At 42.6% G+C, this 19,983-nt stretch overlaps 1 protein-coding gene across 4 annotated transcripts; it reads right to left on the bottom strand.

Moving 5' to 3' along the window:
* Positions 1–10,803: 10,803 nt before the first annotated feature.
* Positions 10,804–19,983, bottom strand: tbc1d25 (TBC1 domain family, member 25). 4 transcript variants are annotated; one of them, XM_014135285.2, is made up of 7 exons: positions 19,259–19,983; positions 18,174–18,283; positions 17,525–17,679; positions 17,095–17,294; positions 16,806–16,997; positions 15,312–15,587; positions 10,804–13,918 (listed from the first exon to the last, which is right to left on the bottom strand). In XM_014135285.2, the coding sequence occupies exons 1-7, from the start codon at positions 19,301–19,303 to the stop codon at positions 12,164–12,166; spliced, it is 2,733 nt and encodes a 910-aa protein (XP_013990760.1). In that variant the 5' UTR covers positions 19,304–19,983; the 3' UTR covers positions 10,804–12,163. The 4 variants fall into 4 exon arrangements, with proteins under 4 accessions (XP_013990760.1, XP_013990761.1, XP_013990762.1 ...); XM_014135286.2 differs by having other exon boundaries at positions 17,170–17,294; positions 19,259–19,711; XM_014135287.2 differs by lacking the exons at positions 17,525–17,679; positions 19,259–19,983.

The raw sequence follows: 19,983 nt of genomic DNA, 5'->3' as shown, positions 1-19,983 counted from the left end.
CCAGTACCAGCACCACGCATCAGGCTTCCAGTGCGTCAGCCCAGTACCTCGTCCAGAACTTCCAGCAACAGTGCCTCGTCCAGAACTTCCGGCAACAATGCCTCGTCCAGAACTTCCGGCAACTGTGCCTCGTCCAGAACTTCCGGCAACAGTGCCTCGTCCAGAACTTCCGGCAACAGTGCCTCGTCCAGAACTTCCGGCAACAGTGCCTCGTCCAGAACTTCCGGCAACAGTGCCTCGTCCAGAACTTCTGGCAACAGTGCCTCGTCCAGAACTTCCGGCAACAGTGCCTCGTCCAGAATGTCCGGCAACAGTGCCTCGTCCAGAGTATCCGGCAACAGTACCTCGTCCAGAGTGTCCGGAACCAAGAGAGACGGCCCACTGTCCGGAACCAAGAGAGACGGCCCACTGTCCGGAACCAAGAGAGACGGCCCACTGTCCGGAACCGAGTGAGATGGCCTACAGTCCGGAGCCGAGTGAGTCTGCCTGCAGTCCGGAGCCGAGTGAGTCTGCCTGCAGTCCGGAGCCGAGTGAGTCTGCCTGCAGTCCGGAGCCGAGTGAGTCTGCCTGCAGTCCGGAGCCGAGTGAGTCTGCCTGCAGTCCGGAGCCGAGTGAGTCTGCCTGCAGTCCGGAGCCGAGTGAGTCTGCCTGCAGTCTGGAGCTTCCAGAGTCGGCTTACAGTCCGGAGCTCCCAGAGATACCCTACAGCCCTGAGCATTCAGCAGGGGTGGACAGGTTGGGTGGGGGAAGTAGACCTGAGCCTGAGCCACCTCCAGTATAGGTTGGTTGGGGAGGGGGGGGTGTAGCACAGGAGCCGTCGTTGACGGCAGCCACCCTCCCTTCCCTCCCTTTAGTTTAGGGGATTTATTTTTGTTTTGGGGTTATTTTGTTTATTTGTGTGAGGTGCATCCGGGGTCTGCACCTTTTGGGGGGGGGTACTGTCACGTCCTGACCAGTAATAGGGGTTATTTGTTATTGTAGTTTGGTCAGGACGTGGCAGGGGGTATTTGTTTTATGTGGTTCGGGGTGGTTGTGTGTTTAGTGGTGTGTTTGATTTATTATTCTGGGGTTTTGGGCACTGTTCTATGTCAATGTATTTCTATGTTTAGTCTAGTTCTTTGTATTTCTAGGTTTAGTTTATTGGGGGTTGAACCCTCAATTGGAGGCAGGTGTTTTCTTGTTGCCTCTGATTGATGGTTCTATAAATAGGCATGTGTTTGTTTCAGTATTTGTGGGAGATTGTGCTGTGTGTAGCTTTGTGCCTTACCGGCCTGTTATTAGTCGTTGTGTTTTTTTTGTGTACGTGTTGTTTTGGTTCACCTTCTTGTCCATTTAAATAAAAGAAGATGAGTGCACATTTCCCCCTGCGTCTTGGTCCACTTTACCCTACGACAACCGTGACAGAATCCCCCAGGAGGCCGGCTGGGGACCTCTGAGAAAGGCAAGTTATCTCACAATTTCCTCCTCAGCTCTTCTGGTCTTAGCAAGATTACTACCATATTTCTAAGGTATTTGGACACCTCAAATTAAATGAGCTCTTGCAGATCTTGCAATAATATTTTTCTTCACTAGACCTTTTTCACTTTGAAATAAGTATTAATAACTAAATAATAACTAACCATGTAATGTCAGTGCAGACCTGTATACCCCTTTAAAACAGTATCTTAGTTACTGTATGTATAGAAAATAAATACAACATTCAGTCTTCTTCGTAACTTTGTAAACAAAATAGTCACCTGACGCTTGTTAGGTAACGTTAATCAGTATAAGGAAAATGAGAATACCATGGCTGAAACCATCAATCTGTTCCTTCTGGTGAGATTCGAGGGAGGAATATGGATTTCTGAACTGTTGATGAAGCCTCGTCCTCCGACGAAGTAAGCAGCCTTTCCCTCATTTCGTGCTTTCTTGATCGTTGGCCACAACTTGTTCCTTCTTTCTATGTCCTCCGGGCTGAGATGCTCGGCGGAACGCAGACCATGGCTCTGAAGGAAGGTGTTCTTCCTAGCAGCTTTCCAGACAGCATCCCTGTAGAATCTGGCAGTGAAGGGGATGATGATACCCCTTTGTCTTGAATCGTTTTGCTGTTGCTTCTTGCCGAGGCGATGCACAACGTCGATGGTATCACCAACTTTGTTCTTCTCTGCAGGCATAACTTATTTTCGTTAAAAAAATACTTTAATCGAAGGAGTGCCTTTGATTTGACGGCCTGCAAATGCACAGTTCAGCGTGAGACGACTGTTAGACCCAATGATATTTCAAATCAAATCAAAGTGTATTTGTCACGTGCGCCGAATACAACAGGTGTAGACCTTACAGTGAAATGCTTACTTACAGGCTCTAACCAATAGTGTGAAAAAGAGGTGTGTGTGGGTAAGTAAAGAAATAAAACAACAGTAAAAATACATTTGAAAATAAGAGTAGCAAGGCTATATACAGACACCGGTTAGTCGGGCTGATTGAGGTAGTATGTACATGTAGATATGGTTAAAGTGACTATGCATATACGATGAACAGAGAGTAGCAGTAGTGTAAAAGAGGGGTTGGCGGGTGGTGGGACACAATGCAGATAGCCCGGTTAGCCAATGTGCGGGAGCACTGGTTGGTCGGCTCAATTGAGGTAGTATGTACATGAATGTATAGTTAAAGTGACTATGCATATAAGATCAACAGAGAGTAGCAGCAGCGTAAAAGAGGGGTTGGGGGGAGGGCACACAATGCAAATAGTCCGGGTAACCATTTGGTTACCTGTTCAGGAGTCTTATGGCTTGGGGGTAAAAACTGTTGAGAAGCCTTTTTGTCCTAGACTTGGCACTCCGGTACCGCTTGCCATGCGGTAGTAGAGAGAACAGTCTTTGACAATTTTTAGGGCCTTCCTCTGACACCGCCTGGTGTAGAGGTACTGGATGGCAGGCAGCTTTGCCCCAGTGATGTACTGGGCCGTACGCACTACCCTCTGAAGTGCCTTGCGGTCGGAGGCCGAGCAATTGCCGTACCAGGCAGTGATGCAACCGGTCAGGATGCTCTCGATGTTTCTGCACATGAGCTTAGCTAGCCAAGGTTGCCATGACTTCGCCTACAAGTGTGATTGGGGATTTCTATTGGAGAAGTAGTTTTATCCTTTGTCAATATATTCGGCTCTATTTACTCTCAGATTCGAAATGCTAATTAGCAATAAAGTAGAAATCATGCAAGACTACAAATCCCTGCAAGCTTCTGCACGTCATCTTTAGTTGGCACCTTTACTAACAGGTATTGTGTCAACTGATCACATAATTGTCAATTTAAAGAAATAATTACTAAATTTAGCTAACATTAGATAGTTAATCCAGAGATTCTTACCCTTGCCTCGATTTGGGAGTCTCGTCCAGATCTTCATGGCATTTGTAGTTCTTTATGGGGAGTAAAAACAGGCAAATATAATGCTAAAATTCACCTTGTGCTAGAGAGATCGACACAGTTATCAAAACGTCACGCCAGGGTAAGCCTACACGAAACACAGACCTTATTTTAAGTGTTTTTTAAATCTCATATGGGTAAAATGAATGGTGGAAAAACAATTGGAACCATTTCCTTGTTTGACCGCTAGGTTCTATGGGTATTACGACTCATACTGTGGTACTCTATTGCTGATGCTATGTATTCAGGCCAGGGAAAGGCATTGAAGTCACAGGTCGGCCATATTGGCACTCCTCTAAGAAAACTGATGGTCCAAACCTCATAGCTCTATTATAATCATTAAAAAAGTTATTGAAGTGTTTATTACCCTTGTAGGATGTCCAGAATTAGGGTGACTAAATCAATGGATGCCAGAGAAAAAAATGGTGGTTTGCAACATGTCAGCTAGGCTGGATTCTGTGCAAGAATTAAAGCTACTGGCAACCTGACAGGCTTACTTTCCCGTTGAACTCGTCATCTTTCTTCTCAAATCTGAAGAACATAAAACACTATAGAGGTAAGATGGATATCAATTTTGACACATGACATGTAGTATTTTAATATTTTAGTATACGCTTTTCATATTCATTCGAAATCCCTGTTCTTTTTTTGAAGATTTCTCACAAGAACAAGGGTATCTCTGTCAAGTATCAACTGAGCACTGAGCGTATACCAAGCGTTTTATTTGCAAAGACTTTTACATTTTCAGCTCGTGTCATGCAAATTTAGATTTTTGCGACCCAGGGGAAAGAACTTTGAAGACAACGACCACATAATGTAAAACGGTGGGGGCGTGCCAAGATGGAGGTGCGGTGGCTTCAATACAGCGCTCCGTGTCAGTCATCTAGTGTATATACAAATCATTGGGATGGAAATACCTTTGCCTGTAAAATGTCCATATCTTTTTGAGTGAATATTAGACAATTCACTCAAATCTATCTATTGTCTTCATATAGTGAACATTTCAACAACAAAAAGAATCTGAAAATGTGCTTGATCTAGTGCAAACTTGTTACAGGTAGACATTGTTTTTTGGTCAATGATACAACAGTCAGTCATAATGACTGTTTTATAAATATATGAAGTAAAAAATAAACAACTACAATTATTGAGTTTGTTTATTGGACAAATACACATATTGCTAGCATTCCATCTAGCAAGTTTCTTCAAGGGGTAAATGTTTAAACAGGCTTTAAAACACTATCATACAAAAAACTAAGAAAACAAATAATCATCATTATAAGTTATTTCCAAATATCACTCAAAATCACAAGTACACTTCCAAATCAGGACAATAACTTTATAAACCTTGTTAAAGGCCCTGTCCAGTTAAACTCATGATTTTCATGTTCTTTAACAACCTCAGACGAAATCAACCAGGTGTAAGAAATATGGTCAATGTTTTCAGGAAAGAAATATGACCTACAAATGCAGAAGTTCTGCAAATTGCAACAAATATTGCATTCAGAAGGTAGACTCAAAAGCAGCTGAGAGAAATTGCAAAGCAATTATACTGAACAAAAATATAAACACAACATGCAACAATTTCATAGGTTTTACTGAGTTACAGTTAATATAAGGAAATCAGTCAATTGAAATAAAATCCTTATGCCCTAATCTATGGATTTCACATGACTGGGAATACAGATATGCATCTGTTGGTCACAGATACTGTACCTTAAAAAAAGGTAGGGGCGTGGATCAGAAAACCAGTCAATATCTAGTGTGACCACCATTTGCCTCATGCAGCGCGACACATCTTTTTCGCATAGAGTTGATCAGGCTGTTGATTGTGGCCTGTGGAATGTTGTCCCACTCCTCTTCAATGACTGTGCGAAGTTGCTGGATATTGGCGGGATCTGGAACGCACTGTCGTACACATCAATCCAGAGCATCCCAAACATGCTCTATGGGTGACATGTCTGGTGAGTATGTAGGCAATGGAAGAGCTGGGACATTTTCAGCTTCCAGGAATTGTGTACAGATCCTTGCGACATGGGGCTGTGCATTATCATGCTTAAACATGAGGTGATGGCGGTGGAGGAATGGCACGACAATGGGCCTCAGGATCTCGTCACGGTATCTTTTTGCATTCAAATTGTGAGGCCGGTTGGACATACGAACAAATTCTCTAAAATGAAGTTGGAGAGGTTTTATGATAGAGAAATTAACATTAACTTCTCTCGCAACCGCTCTGATGGACATTCCTTAAGTCAGCATGCCAATTGCACGCTCCATCAAAATTTGAGACATCTGTGGCATTGTGTTGTGTGACAAAACGGCATATTTTAGTGGCCTTTTATTATCCCCAGCACAAGGTGCACCTGTGTAATTATCATGATGTTTAATCAGCTTCTTGATATGCCACACCTGTCAGGTGGATGGATTATTTTAGCAAAGGAGAAATGCTCACTAACAGGGATGTAAACAAATTTGTTTACAAAAGTTGAGAAATAAGATTTTTGTGCATATGGAACATTTCCGGGATCTTTTATTTCAGCTCATGAAACATGGGAACAACACTTTACATGTTGTGTTTATATTTTTGTTCAGTGTACATTTTCATAATAAAATAAGATGCTTTCTTCCATGTGACTAATCTAGATACAGTGCCTTTAGAAAGTATTCACACCCCTTGACTTCTCCCACATTTTTTTTTGTTACAGCTTGAATTTAAAATGAACTAAATGTAGATTTTATTTTGTCACTGGCCCACACACAATACCCTATAATATCAAAGTGGAATTGTCTTTTTTGAAATGTTTACAAATTAATAAAAAATGAAAAGCTGAAATGTCTTGAGTCAATCAGTATTCAACCCCTTTGTTATAGCAAGGCTAAATAACTTCAGGAGTAAAAATGTGCTTAACAAGTCACATAATAAATAGCATGGACTCACTGTGTGCAATAGTAGTGAGAAGATATGTGAGAAAAAAAATCTATTGAATTCAGGATGTAACAACAAAATCTGGAATAAGTCAAAGGGTATGAATACTTTCTGAAGGCACTGTATCATGATTTTGTTGTCTGGTTCATTAAAATATGCAGTATTTATTATTGTCCATGACACCATCTACACTTGGTATTAATAAGATTTAAAATCAAAAATACAGTCAATATGATCACTTAGCATCTATTAAAATGTTTATAGTATATTATGAGATTATGATCTATTTCAAAATGTGTCCAGCATGCCTGCAGGATTTCACACTCACTGAAATGACTAATAGACAATACTTGTACACACCAATTCAACCCATTCTCTAGCCTGTCTTCCCTACACCTACAGCTAAATGTACTACTTCACCTGTTGAAGGCATTTTGTGCTGGGTATTGGTATTTCAAAAGATTTTAACCCACATCCTCATTGCCCTTGTACAATACATAGCACTTACAGTACCCTTTAAAAATGTTTCACAAGGACTCTGTGGTTTTGGTAGGTCCCACAAAGAAATCCATCAACCGTAATGGCTACACACAAGCTGTTCAATATGAAGATAATTAAGCCTTGTTGGTGGAGTAAATAAAGATGAGTATCAAGCTCACAAAAAAACTAACATAAATCAAGGCTACATGTACACAATTACTTCTGGTGATGAGGCACTTCTCTGCAAAGAGGTTCCATTTAGACTTACTCTGTACAACATAATGAAGTAATGGCCTCTTCTTGTTACATGGTGTATCAGGACTACATTTCCAACGATACTGCACATGATACCAACGTTCAGTAGGCAAACGTTGCAGAACATTGCAGATAGAAATGTCATGAAGAGTTGACATAACTCCCAAGAATTGGAAAGAGATCTCCAAAAATAAAAATAAATTCATGAAGTGTACTTTTTGGAGGATTTTCCATGATGCCTACCTTATTTTACATGTCAGAGGCATGTTTGTTCTACATAATATACACTGAACAAAAATATAAACGCAACTTGCAACAGTTTCAAAGATTTTACTGAGTTACAGTTCATATAAGGAAATCAGTCATTTGAAAGGAATTCATTAGGCCCTAAATCTATGGATTTCACATGACTGGGAATACAGATACGCATCTGTTGGTCACAAATACCTTTTTAAAAAAAGGTAGGGGCGTGGATCAGTAAACCAGTCAGTATCTGGTGTGACCACCATTTTCCTCATGCAGTACATCTTCTTCGCATAGAGTTGATCAAGCTGTTGATTGTGGCCTGTGGAATGTTGTCCCACTCCTGTTCAATGGCTGTGCGACGTGGCGGGACCTGGAACACGATGTCATACACATCGATCCAGAGCATCCCAAACATGCTCAATGGGTGACATGTCTGGTGAGTATGCAGGCCATGGGAGAACTGGGACATTTTCAGCTTCCAGAAATTGTGTACAGATCCTTGCGACATGCATTTTCATGCTGAAACATGAGGGGATGGCGACGGATGAATGGCACGACAATGGGTCTCAAGATCTCACCACGGTATCTCTGTGCATTCAAATTGCTTATGCCTGTCCATACCATAATCCTAATACCACCATGGGGCACTCTGTTCACAACGATGACCCACACGACGCCATATGTCTGAGGTTGTTAGGCCGGTTGGACATACAGCCAAATTCTCTAAAACAATGTTGGAGGCGACTTATGGTAGAGAAATTCAAATTAAATTATCTGGCAACAGATCTGGTGGACATTCCTGCAGTCAGCATGCCAATTGGAGGCTCCCTTCAAAACTTGAGACATCTGTGGCATTGTGTTGTAACAAAAGTGCGCATTTTTGAGTGGCCTTTTATTTTCCCCAGCACAAGGTGTACCTTTGTAATGATCATACTGTTTAATCAGCTTCTTGATATGCCACACCTGTCAGGTGGATGGATTATCTTTGCAAAGTTGAAATGCTCATTAACAGGGATGTAAACAAATTTGTGCACAACATTTGAGAGAAATAAGCTTTTTGTGCATACATACAATTTCTGGAATCTTTTATTTCAGCTCATGAAACATGTGACCAACAGTTTACATGTTGCGTTTATATTTTTGTTGAGTATATTTCTACCTGGATGTTCCACAACGTTCTGTCCTGCTGAAAGTGGCCCATATAATTCACAGTGGAATGTTTTGCTTCAGAGTAAAACCTTGACCAATCAATCGAATATCTTACAGGAAAAGAGAATTCTCCAGACATACAGTTCGACAAATATATTGGCACTCTTGCACTTTTCTTTAAATCCCTATTTCTTCTAAAATAAGTTGAAATTGAAAAAAAAGCTTTAGGTCTCCACACCTGGTTATTGGATTGCCAACATTGCAGAACCAATTGATTTTTGTAAACTTTATTTTCTAAATTAAAATTGTAAACTTAAGACAAATGGCATGGACAACATTATTGTCACCCCGGAGCTATAGTACTTGGTTGCACAGACTTTTGTAAGACACAGTGCCTTTGGAAAGTATTCAGACCCCTTGACGTTTCCACATTTTGTTATTCTAAAATTGATTCAATTGTTCCCCCCCCCAAATCTACACACAATCCCCCATAATGACAAAGCATTTTCACAAATCTATACAAAAAAAAATAATATTACATTTACATAAGTATTCAGACTCTACTCAGTAATTTGTTGAAGCACCTTTGGCAATGATTACAGCCTCAAGTCTTTTTAGGTATGACGCAACAAGCTTGGCACACCTGTATTTGGGGAGTTTCTCCCATTCCTCTCTGCAGATCCTCTCAAGCTATGTCAGGTTGGATGGGGAGCGTCGCTGCACAGCTATTTTCAGGTCTCTCCAGAGATATTCGATCGGGTTCAAGTCCGGGCTCTGGCTGGGCCACTCAAGGACATTCACAGACTTGTCCCGAAGCCACTCCTGCGTTGTTTTTGCTGTGTGCTTAGGGTCGTTGTCCTGTTGGAAGGTGAACCTTCACCCCAGTCTGAGGTCCTGAGCGCTCTGGAGCAGGTTTTCATCAAGGGTCTCTCTGTACTTTGCTCCGTTCATCTTTCCCTCGATCCTGACTAGTCTCTCAGTCCCTCCCGCTGAAAAACAACCCCACAGCATGATGCTGCCACCACCATGCTTCATCGTAGGGAGGGTGCCAGGTTTCCTCCAGGTGTGATGCTTGGCATTCAGGCCAAAGAGTTCAATCTTGGTTTCATCAGATCAGAGAATTGTGTTTCTCATGGTCTGAGAGCCCTTTAGGTGCCTTTTGGAAAACTCCAAGCGGGCTGTCATGTGCCTTTTAATGAGGAGTGGCTTCCCCCTGATTGGTGGAGTGCTGCAGAGATGCGAGAACCTTACAGAAGGACAACCATCTCCACAGAGGAACACTGGAGGTCTGTCAGAGTGACCATCGACTTCTTGGTCACCACTCTGACCAAGGCCCTTCTCCCCCGATTGCTCAGTTTGGCCTGGCGTACAGCTCTAGGAAGAGTCTTGGTGGTTCCAAACTTGTTCCCTTTAAGAATGATGGAGGACACTGTGTTTTTGGGGACCTTCAATGAAAGCAGAAATGCTTTGGTAACCTTCCCCAGATCTGTGACGACACAATCCTGTCTTGGAGCTCTACGGACAATTCCTTCGACCTCATGGCTTGGTTTTTGCTATGACATCCACTGTCAACCTTTGGACCTTGTGTAGACAGGTGTGTGCCTTTCAAAATCATATCCAATCAATTGAATTTACCACAGGTGGACTCCAATCAAGTTTTAGAATTGTCTCAAGGACGATCAATGGAAACAGGATGCACCTGAGCTCAATTTTGAGTCTCATAGCAAAGGGTCTGAATAGTTATGTAAATAAGGCATTTATGTTTTACATTTTAAAGTTTTCGCTCTGTGTGTAGAATAAGTTAATCCGTTTTAGAATAAGGCTGTAACATAAAATGTGGAAAAAGTGAAGGGGTCTGAATATTTTCAGAATGCACTGTAACTGCCAACAAATGCTTCTTGTAGCCATCAATGAGCTTGCTGCTCCTTTCTACTGTCAATTTGTCCCACTCTTCAGCAGCAAACTGCTCTAATTTTTCAATATTTGAGTGGTGCCAACTGCTGTTTTCAGCTCTCGCCATTGGTTATAGATGTGATTCAGATCTGGACTCTTTGCTGGCCACTCCAGAGTTTCTTCTTGAACCATTCCAGCGTGCTTCTGATGTGTGTTTGGGGTTGTTGACCTGCTGGAAGACCCACAACATTTAACATAGACAATTTTTGTACACTGGGTTGAACATTGCACTCCAAACCACCTTGATAATCTGCTGAGTTCATTATGTATTGTACACATTCAAGCCCAGTACCAGTGGTAGCAAACCTCCCCCATGTTTTATTGTGGAGAGGGTGTTATTTTCTTTGAATGCTTAATTTGTCCGTTGGTTGAAAATCCAATAAGGTGTGGTGACCAAAAGTACATTTTTTTATTCAACTTATTAGAGAAGAAATAGGGAATTATTTAAGAAAAGTTCAGGGGTGACCATATATGGCCAGAACTGTGCAATATAACATTAATTTACACATTTATAACCATTCTCATAAAGCCATGATGAATCCTATACCTTATGAAATCTTTTAGCACCATATAGTAGCTATGTGCACATTGTGCAATGTACCCGTCACCTACGGCCATACATGATCTAGGGCAAATGCATAATTTGTGCATCCATTTTTTGTTATCGATTGAATGATCCATTGAACCCCCGAATAGCAAAACATTCCCATTTAATACAGTATATTGTTCAGATCATAGTGGGTATGTGCGATTCAAAAGCAAACAATAGTCAATTGTGAGCGCAAATGCAGAAACTGGCCATGAAACTGCAGTACTGAAACCCATTCATTTCTTATAAGGCCTCTCCCAATATACTGTAACTTTTCTTTGCTGTTCAGATTCCTATGGGGCACACCATGCTTCATAGTATTTCTAAAGAAAATAACTTCATCTCACCTTGATATTTAAAATGTGACCTTGCAACACCAAAATGATACAGTATTGAAATGATTTTGATAGAAAATGTAATAATACACAATGCAAATACTGAGTCATGAATATAACCTTTACAAAGCTCAGTTGCTGTTGTTAGTGTCCTCATAATCACTATGCTGGCATGTGTGCAGTCAAATACAGGCATATTTGATATATTCTCAACAGGGCATTTTTAAGGGGAATCGCATGACTCATTCATACTGTTCATATTTCTCCATAGTTCCAATGGTCAGCGCCCACTGCTCACTCCAACTGTAGCCAAGTCAGGGAACAGAGGGGGCAGAACCAGCAACCATACACACTGCCGTTATGCTAAAGAGTCCAGACTAGCAATGTGCCAGTGTTGGTTCTTAGCAGTGTGATCACACAACTAGAGCTCTTTGGTCAAGAAGACACAGTTGTGGCTTATCCAATGAGGTTCTTATCTATGTTAACCGTGGCCAACACAATGTGTCCAGCCCTGGGCCTTCATATAAAGGTAAAAGGTATTTGAAACATTATTATTATCCCTGTAACTAAAAGTTTGAAACAGTAAAAACTCAATGGATGAGTGCATAGCAAGGCAAGAGTAAGCATGAGGACTTGTCAATTAGAGGAAATGGAGAGAAGAGCAATACTGACAGCATAGACATGAAAAAGTAACAGTAGTAACCTAGTCAAGTCTGGTATGGGTGGAGAGCTAAATAAGATGAGCAACGATAAAGGGACAAACAGCTGGACTAGGCAACCATTAGTCATTGTACTGTAAATGTGTTGGGGATGGGGATATAGTGACAGAAGTCAAGAGGAGGGAGAGAGGGAGACAGGTGAAGAAGGGGAAGGTATAGTGTCAGCCAGGTTATAGGTGGAGTTTGGAGAGGATGACAAAGGGGTAAAAAGAGGCCTGGTGGCAGAGGGGGGCGGGGAGTGGAAAGCAGCAGTGACTGTGGTGGGTGAGTCCGAGCTGACCTCATCTCCTTCCTCCGAATCCCACACCTCACTCTGCAGGTAGTCTGCAAACAAGGCCTTGGCGCGCTGCAGCACCCTGCCCAGATTGTGTCGCCGAACAAGGCGGTCAAAGTGCATGGCCAGCTCGTTGTAATCAAAGCTGTTCTTTATAATGTGGTCTCGATGCTCCAACAGGATTGACAGGCACAGGAACAACATGAAAGGATTCCCTTTGCCAAACTCTTGAGGCGGTGGCAGGGAACAAGGTTTGATGGTGGTATTCTCTGGTTTGGTTGAATTTGGAGTGTTGGGCGCAGTGCTGGAGGCTTTGCTGCAAGGAGAAGGGAGGTTACTGGGAAAGGACTTGTTCACTGTGCTGACCGGCAGCGAAGGAAGAGCTCTCCCGAAGGACAAAATAGGGGAGGAGAGCAATGATCTAGTCAGTAGGGGAGAGGAAACCAAGGACCTCCCTGTGGGGGTAGCGGGAGAGTTAGCTCCGGTTCCGTTCGGCACCGAGGCAAAGGAAGCAAATCCTCTTGTGGCTTTCTCTGGCGACTCAACCCTTCCGTTGGGTAAAATGGGGGAGGTGTACCTTGGTGATGGGGTGTCCGGGGAGGCACCTCTCCAACTTGAGGGGGAGGGAGTGGAGCCTGGAGACAGAGAGGAACCATTCTTCCAGCTTGGTAGACCATGAGGAAATGGGGAGACCGGAGAGGCTGTTTGTCCATTAGGGGAGCTCCTCTCCTCCGTCTCTGGACTGGAGGACTTGTCATCATCCGTTATAAGAGGTGCTCTCTCCCCTGGATCCTCCTCGCTGTCCTCGGTGCCCTGCCGGGCTGGTGGATTTGATACAGGGTGCAAGGAGGCTTCCATCTCAACAGGACGCTCTAGTGGGTCTCTCTCCACGAAATCAAAGCTGTCCTTGTTCCGTGCATTGTAGTATTTGAACTCACCAAAACTATTCTGCTTCTCGAAGGGAGGAACAGGCGCATTGTTGTGCACCTTCTCCTTTCCTACGTAAGGCATGTCGAAGTTCCCCTCACCCTCTCTTCTGGCTCCTCTGTCCTCCCGCTCTCCTTCCTCCATGTCGATCTTTCTCCCGCCGTCTGCCTCCTCTCTTGAAGGCCTCAACATGTGTCGTCTCCGCTGCTTCTCTTTCTGCTCCCCTTCTTCTTCACCTGCGAAAGCAGGCCTCTTTTCAACACCACTCTCAGATGTCATTCTGGTCTGGTCTGTCTCTAGGGGCGGCCCAAAAAGCTCCACTTCCGTTTCGGGAGGATCAGGAGGCAGGGAACTCCAGGTGACCTCCAGCATCCTCAGAGCATCGTCGAAGGCAAACTCCCGTTTGAGTTCCAAGAGCAGCCAGCGGTAACAGAAGAACAGGTCATCAGCTCCGCGGGACACCAAATAACAGTAGAACTCGGGGTCTGAGTACTGCAGTAGCAGCTTCAGATGCTGGAACTTGACGGACATGAGTTGGCCATCCTGGCGGAAATTTCCCTCTAGGCGTTTCATGATGCCACAGAAACAGATGAATGCATGTGCCTCATTGTCCATGACGGCAAGTATCGGAGAAGCGATGTCACTCATGCCTTGGCAGTACGACACCTACAAAACAGAGTTGAAATGAATTAAAACACAGCAAAAACTAGGATTACATACACTACATGACCAAAAGTATGTGGACAACTGCTTGTCAAACATTTCATTCCAAAATCTTGGGCATTAATATGGAATTGGTTCCATTCAGCCACAAGAGCATTAGTGAGGTTGGGCACTGATGTTGGGCGTTTAGGCATGGCTCGCAGTCAGTGTTTCAATTCATCTCAAAGTTGTTTGATGGGGTTGAGGTCAGGCCTCTGTGCAGGCCAGTGAAGTTCTTCCACACCAATCTCGAACAAACCATTTCTGTATGGACCTCGCTGTGTGCACAGGGGCATTGTCATGCTGAAACAGGAAAGGCTCTTTCCTCAAACTGTTGCCACAGAGTTGGAAGCACTTAATCGTCTGGAATGTCATTGTTAACTGTAACGTTAAGATTTCCCTAGCCCGAAACATGAAAAACAGCCCCAGACCATTATTCCTCCTCCACCAAACTTTACAGTTGGCACTATGCATTCGGGAAGGTAGCGTTCTCCTGGCATCCGCCAAACCCAAAATCGTCAGTCGGACTGTCAGATGGTAAAGCGTGATTCATCACTCCAGAGAACGTGTTTCCACTGATCCAGAGTCCAATGGCGGCGACCTTTACGCCACTCCAGCCAACGCTTGGCATTGCAATCTTAGGCTTGTGTGCGGCTGCTCGGCCATGGAAACCCATTTCATAAAGCTTGCGACAAACTGTTATTGTGCAGATGTTGCTTCCAGAGGCAGTTTGGAACTTGGTAGTGAGTGTTGCAACCGAAGACGGACAATTATTTTATGAGCTGCGCGCTTCAGCACTCGGCTATCCCGTTCTGTGAGCTTGTGTGATCTACCACTTCGTGGCTGAGCCATTGTTGCTCCTAGATGTTTCCACTTCACAATAACAGCCCTTACAGTTGACCAGGGCAGAAATTTGAGAAACTGACTTGTTGGAAAGGTGGCATCCTATGACGGAGCCATATTGAAAGTTACTGAGTTCTTCAGTCAGGCCATTCTACTGCCAATGTTTGTCTATGGAGCACACACATGGCTGTGTGCTCCATTTTATACACCTGTCAGCAATGGGTGTGGCTGAAATAGACAAATCCACTAATTTGAAGGGGTGTCCATATATGTTTGTCTATATACTGTATCACTGCAAGCAGACAGAGTTTACTAATCATAACTCAAAAGCAAATAGACAGAATTGAAGATGCCAAACACCAGCGTTGAGCATATATTTGTTCTCACTGAGCTAATAACACCACACCCCTTAGCATGTCTGCATGTCAAGGAATGTAAAAGGAATGCAAACATGTCCGTATAACGCCACCATCAGGCTACCAAAGAGGACAGAGAAGAAAATTGATTCCAACACCTGTGGATGTGTAATGGCAAAGGTGGTAAGCAGGTCGGTGAGAGCGGTGAGATGGGGGCTGTCCTCGGAGCCGGCGTAATAGGGATGGGCCCGGTCGGTCCTCAGGACGTCCTTCAGTACGTTGCCCCTGATGAACTCCAGGTCCTCTGGACTGACCCTAGCTGACCACTCCCCCTTCAGCTGGTCGTACTCCCTAGTCTTTCTCTTCATGTAGTCCATCCTCTCCTGACCGGTCAGCCCATCGGGGTACACGTTCAGGAGGTAACGCCACACAACCTGGACACAGAGGAAATGACAAACCTGAAATTATTTTTACCACAACATGTCCGTTGGAGAAGGGGTTTTGACATGTAGGATATACACCAGCATTTTGTAGGCTCTATACTCCAGTATTTTGGCTTTTAGATCAAATGTTTCATATGAGGCGAAGGTAAAGAACACTTCTACATTAATGTGGATGCTACCATGATTACAGATAATCATGAATTAATTGTGAATAATGATGAGTGAGAAAGTTAAAGGCACAAAGATCATACCCCCAAGAGATGCTAACCTATCACCATTACCAATAACAGTGGAGGGTAGCATTTTTTTCATCATTATCCACGATTCATTCATGATTATCCGTAATCATGGTAGCATCCACATTAATGTAAAGTGTTCAAAAACATATTCTATTCTTATTTACAATGACAATACATTATTTACCATTCCCTTCAATTGGGCACAACATCATCTGAAAAACAATCAAAACAAATGTTGCAAGGTTGTTGTAGTCTTGGCATGCTACAAATATGGGACCAAATAATAAACTTTTGACTACTTTAATACACATAAGAGAATTTGTCCAAATACTTATGATACCTTCAAAATGGGGGGACAAGATACATAAAGTGCTTTCATTTCTAAATGTTAAAACAGATATGTATGGAAATACCCTCAAATAAAAGGTAACATTCTGTACTGCCACATCACAGCCAAATTAAATGTTTTAGCTTCACTATCTAAAATATCTATGTTCATACAATACAGTGAGTGTATAGTCATTTAACAATATAGCTCTTCTACATCCAAATGGCATTTCTTTATGCTCATTTTCTCATACATTCATGTTCCACATTGAATGACCTACATAGATACTCTGTTTACACTCCGAAGTGAAACATGCATACACCCAAATGCTTTAGTCCTACATCTAATTCACACTTCGGGAAATTATTAATATCCAAAGACCATAAGTATACAATTCCCGTCAAAGTTTTGGAGACCATGGGCCCTTCTCAAACTCAAATGTCTGCGTAAATCTCCCATTGACACCAATGCATGGTTACGAGAAAGTCTAAGTTAAACACAGAAGTTAAGGTTCGGCCCTATGGGATTTTATTTGATATTCTAGTACTTTCAATTATGTTTGTGAAATGCTTTGGTATCGAGGGTTAAAAGAGCTGTCTGTTAGCACACTTATTGTTGGAATCTCTGTGAATGCGCTGTTACCTTGCGTAGTGAAGGCTCTACCCCGCCATGATAGATGCGTAGCCTCAGTTCCTCTGGTCGGGAAAGCTGGCCCTGGCCGTTGAGGTAACTGTGGAACTCTGCATCGCTCAAAGGGGGCTTGAAAGGCTTCACTTCCTCCCCGTAAGACCAGCTCAAGGCCTGTTGTACTCTGGACAGTGTTCGACCCATCATCTGAACAGAGACAGACAGCAAGAGATTAAACCGCAGGTGGGTCATTGGGAGCAACACTAACCTAAGAACTGGAGTTATTTAGCATTAGCAGAAGGACCTGACTCAAGGCAGCAGTGACTGGCTGGTAAAAAAGATGGCTGACAGGGTGAAGAGCGAGAGCGTTGTCAGTAACCTGGGACAGTAGGGACTGGGTGAAGGGGAGGGCCGCAGCCGCCAAGGACCTTCTATCCCCGGGAAGCTGGTCAGAACAAATCACTTCTTTGGGGCTTATTATGTCCCAGTCCTCCATAACGGGACCTAAAAGGAAGAAAGTGGAAACACGAGATGGTCGATAAAATAGGACTGTATGAAGGAGGCCAACAAATACATTACAAAAAAAAAGTTTCAATAGGAAAGAGATACTTGACAAAGTAATTTAACACATATCCCAAAAACATATACTGAATGAAAGCGTGCACACACACACAAGCTCTTCAGGTGGTGACCCATAGGAACACATCATTAGAACGTTTGACAGGTCTGCTTACTGTCTTCGGCAGGCTTAATGTCCATCTTGAGCTGTAGATAAGGTTTAGCTGCACTGACAAATGCAGCATCTAAATCCCAGTCAGACAGGAGCGAAAGATACACTTCCAAACCTCCACGGTCCCGGGATAGGTAACTTATTCCAAAGTTGCGTTTGCTAATTAAGAAACAAGAAAATAGCTGATAGCAATATTTAAAAGGCTGATATCAATTCTAGAAAGCATGGCAATCCAAGTCATTTCATATCCATAATCTTTTCAAACTTTATTGTAGGCAAAGCTTTCTCCCAAAACAATACTTTCTAATATTGTCTGCAGAATGGTGAAAGTGCAAAATAATGGTGGAATTCAGATATGCTGTCAATGTTTAGCACTATCCATGGAGTTCTTAAACTATGGCGCACGACATGGTTGAATGCGCCAACAAATCAGCACAATCTACTTTTTCAAACTGCAGCCATCTTGGAGCTAAGATTGGGATCATGTATACTGTGCTAATGCCAATACCAAAAAAGAGTAACGAAGAGCAATGTACAAAAGGGCAAACTTAGTAAAGTGCATGGAGGCTGCCATTTTTATGCACCTCCACAATTCTGCTTGCCATGTCAATCAACAGCACTGTAGACATTATTATGTTGATGCTCCTCCTCACCCATTTAACTCAAAGGCTCGGATGAGGATGTGCTGTAGCACCTCAAGTGATGTTATCTGAGGATCCACAGCAAATGAGCGAAACTCCACTGGCAGCAGCCCCTCACACTTCTGAGGAAGGTGAGAAACAATAATGTAAACATTCATTGAGGTACATTGAAGGCCTATTTCATATCATCACTGTAAATCATGTGTGACTGAATCAATGTCATTCTTCAGTTCCAATAAAAAGGCTAGCCCGGGTTCAAGAATTACGTTTTGAAATTCAGTTAACCCAGGCTACCAAAAGCCAACAACAAAGGTGAATGTCATAAATAGCAGACTGACCTTCTACAATGGAAGACTAAACTTTTTTTTGTAATGATTGGGTCGTACATCAAAAATGGTGTAGGCTATATTTGTCACAAGAGAGCAGAAATGCTTACTTTTATATCACTAAATGACGTGTCACCTGTTCTCAGTCAAGAGCTCAGAGCTGATCTGGTGTTGACGGCGATGTTAACTAAATGACTCACTACTATTACTAAAGCGTCAAGACAACGTTATAACAACCTGCCACGTCACTGTGGGGTTCTGTCTGTGAATAACTGAGTTCATTACTTGGTATAACACAATAAACCAATCTAACTAGCTGTCAAGATTCGCGGGTTTAGTTGACTCTCAATATTGCTTTAAAATTGTTTCCCCGGTGCACGATCACATATCAACACCAGCAGCAGGTAGCTAGTTAGACCTATTGTCAATAATCGAATGTTCCTAATCCGTTATTTTTCATAGTTACATTATTTACTTTTTGTAGTCAGAAGATCCAAGAGGGTTACGTTCTGAATAACTGTCCACTATTGCTCATTAGATGTTAGCAGGATCAATGCTAAAAAAAACAACAAAGCACTGTTCTGGGTAGAAGAAAAGGATAGCACTTCAAACTGCTACTAGCTAACGCAAAAGTCACCAAAATGTAACGAAAAATGGCCAAAATACGTCAACCACTGTGATAACAATAAAGCTAGCTACCTGGAAATGTGATACATGTCAAAGGGTACCCCAAGCTAGCTGCAGCTATTCCATCGTTCACATATTCCTCACCTTGACTTTGACACGCACTACGCCCCTCTCCTCATCAGTTGCCATGTTGATGAGGAGTCCACTGGACCCACGATGGTTGTATTCAATTAGATTTTTCTTACATAGGCATTTCTCAAATTGGAAGAGAACGGTTGCGGCGACTCATGTTTTTCAGTCACCGCTTTGTCCAGACTTGTACATCAGCGACAATAAGAGAAATCTGTTTCCTGTTTGACGGGAATTTGTTTTAAAATAAAAGCTTATTCACACATTTGCAGTACTTCACTGAAGCTAATTTGTCAAAGGTTATTTACGTGATTATGTTCTGTAACAAGAAAAATAAAATATAATTTACTACAGAATTTGAGAATAATCCGATGTTAACATTCCAGCTCAAAATGAGAAAAATACCCAAAATGCCTTTCTTGCTAACAAATGAGGACTTTTAATATCTCCAAAAAATATTGAAGTTTCAGCTTTCACGACTGGAACTCAGGATATGACGCCCGTATACATTACATCATTTAGTGCTGCTGATGGTGCGTTTAAGAAACCTCGGAACTCGGTAATTTCCAACATGGAAACTCTTCGTAGAAAGATCACGCCCTAGTTTTTATATGGAGGTCAATGAGAGAGTGTTGAATATGGTCAACAAATTGAATTGCAAAATGTGCTACTTGAGGCTTATTTGATCGAAATAGAAGTTTGGTAATGTTTAGCTTGTTATGAATGTACTGATATAAGTA

Source organism: Salmo salar, chromosome ssa13 (assembly GCF_905237065.1).
Source record: "Salmo salar chromosome ssa13, Ssal_v3.1, whole genome shotgun sequence".
Lineage (NCBI taxonomy): Eukaryota > Metazoa > Chordata > Actinopteri > Salmoniformes > Salmonidae > Salmo > Salmo salar.
This window is presented reverse-complemented; position numbering and strand designations above follow the sequence as displayed.

Bases quoted from the DNA above. Each gene is read 5' to 3' on its own strand.
- tbc1d25 (XM_014135285.2), bottom strand. From the start codon at position 19,303: ATGGCAACTGATGAGGAGAGGGGCGTAGTGCGTGTCAAAGTCAAG. The intron at 17,680-18,173 runs GTGAGGAGGAGC...TTTCTTAATTAG, and splicing joins CGAGCCTTTGAGTTAAATGG to CAAACGCAACTTTGGAATAA. The intron at 16,998-17,094 runs GTCCTTCTGCTA...GTCTCTGTTCAG, and splicing joins TCACTGCTGCCTTGAGTCAG to ATGATGGGTCGAACACTGTC.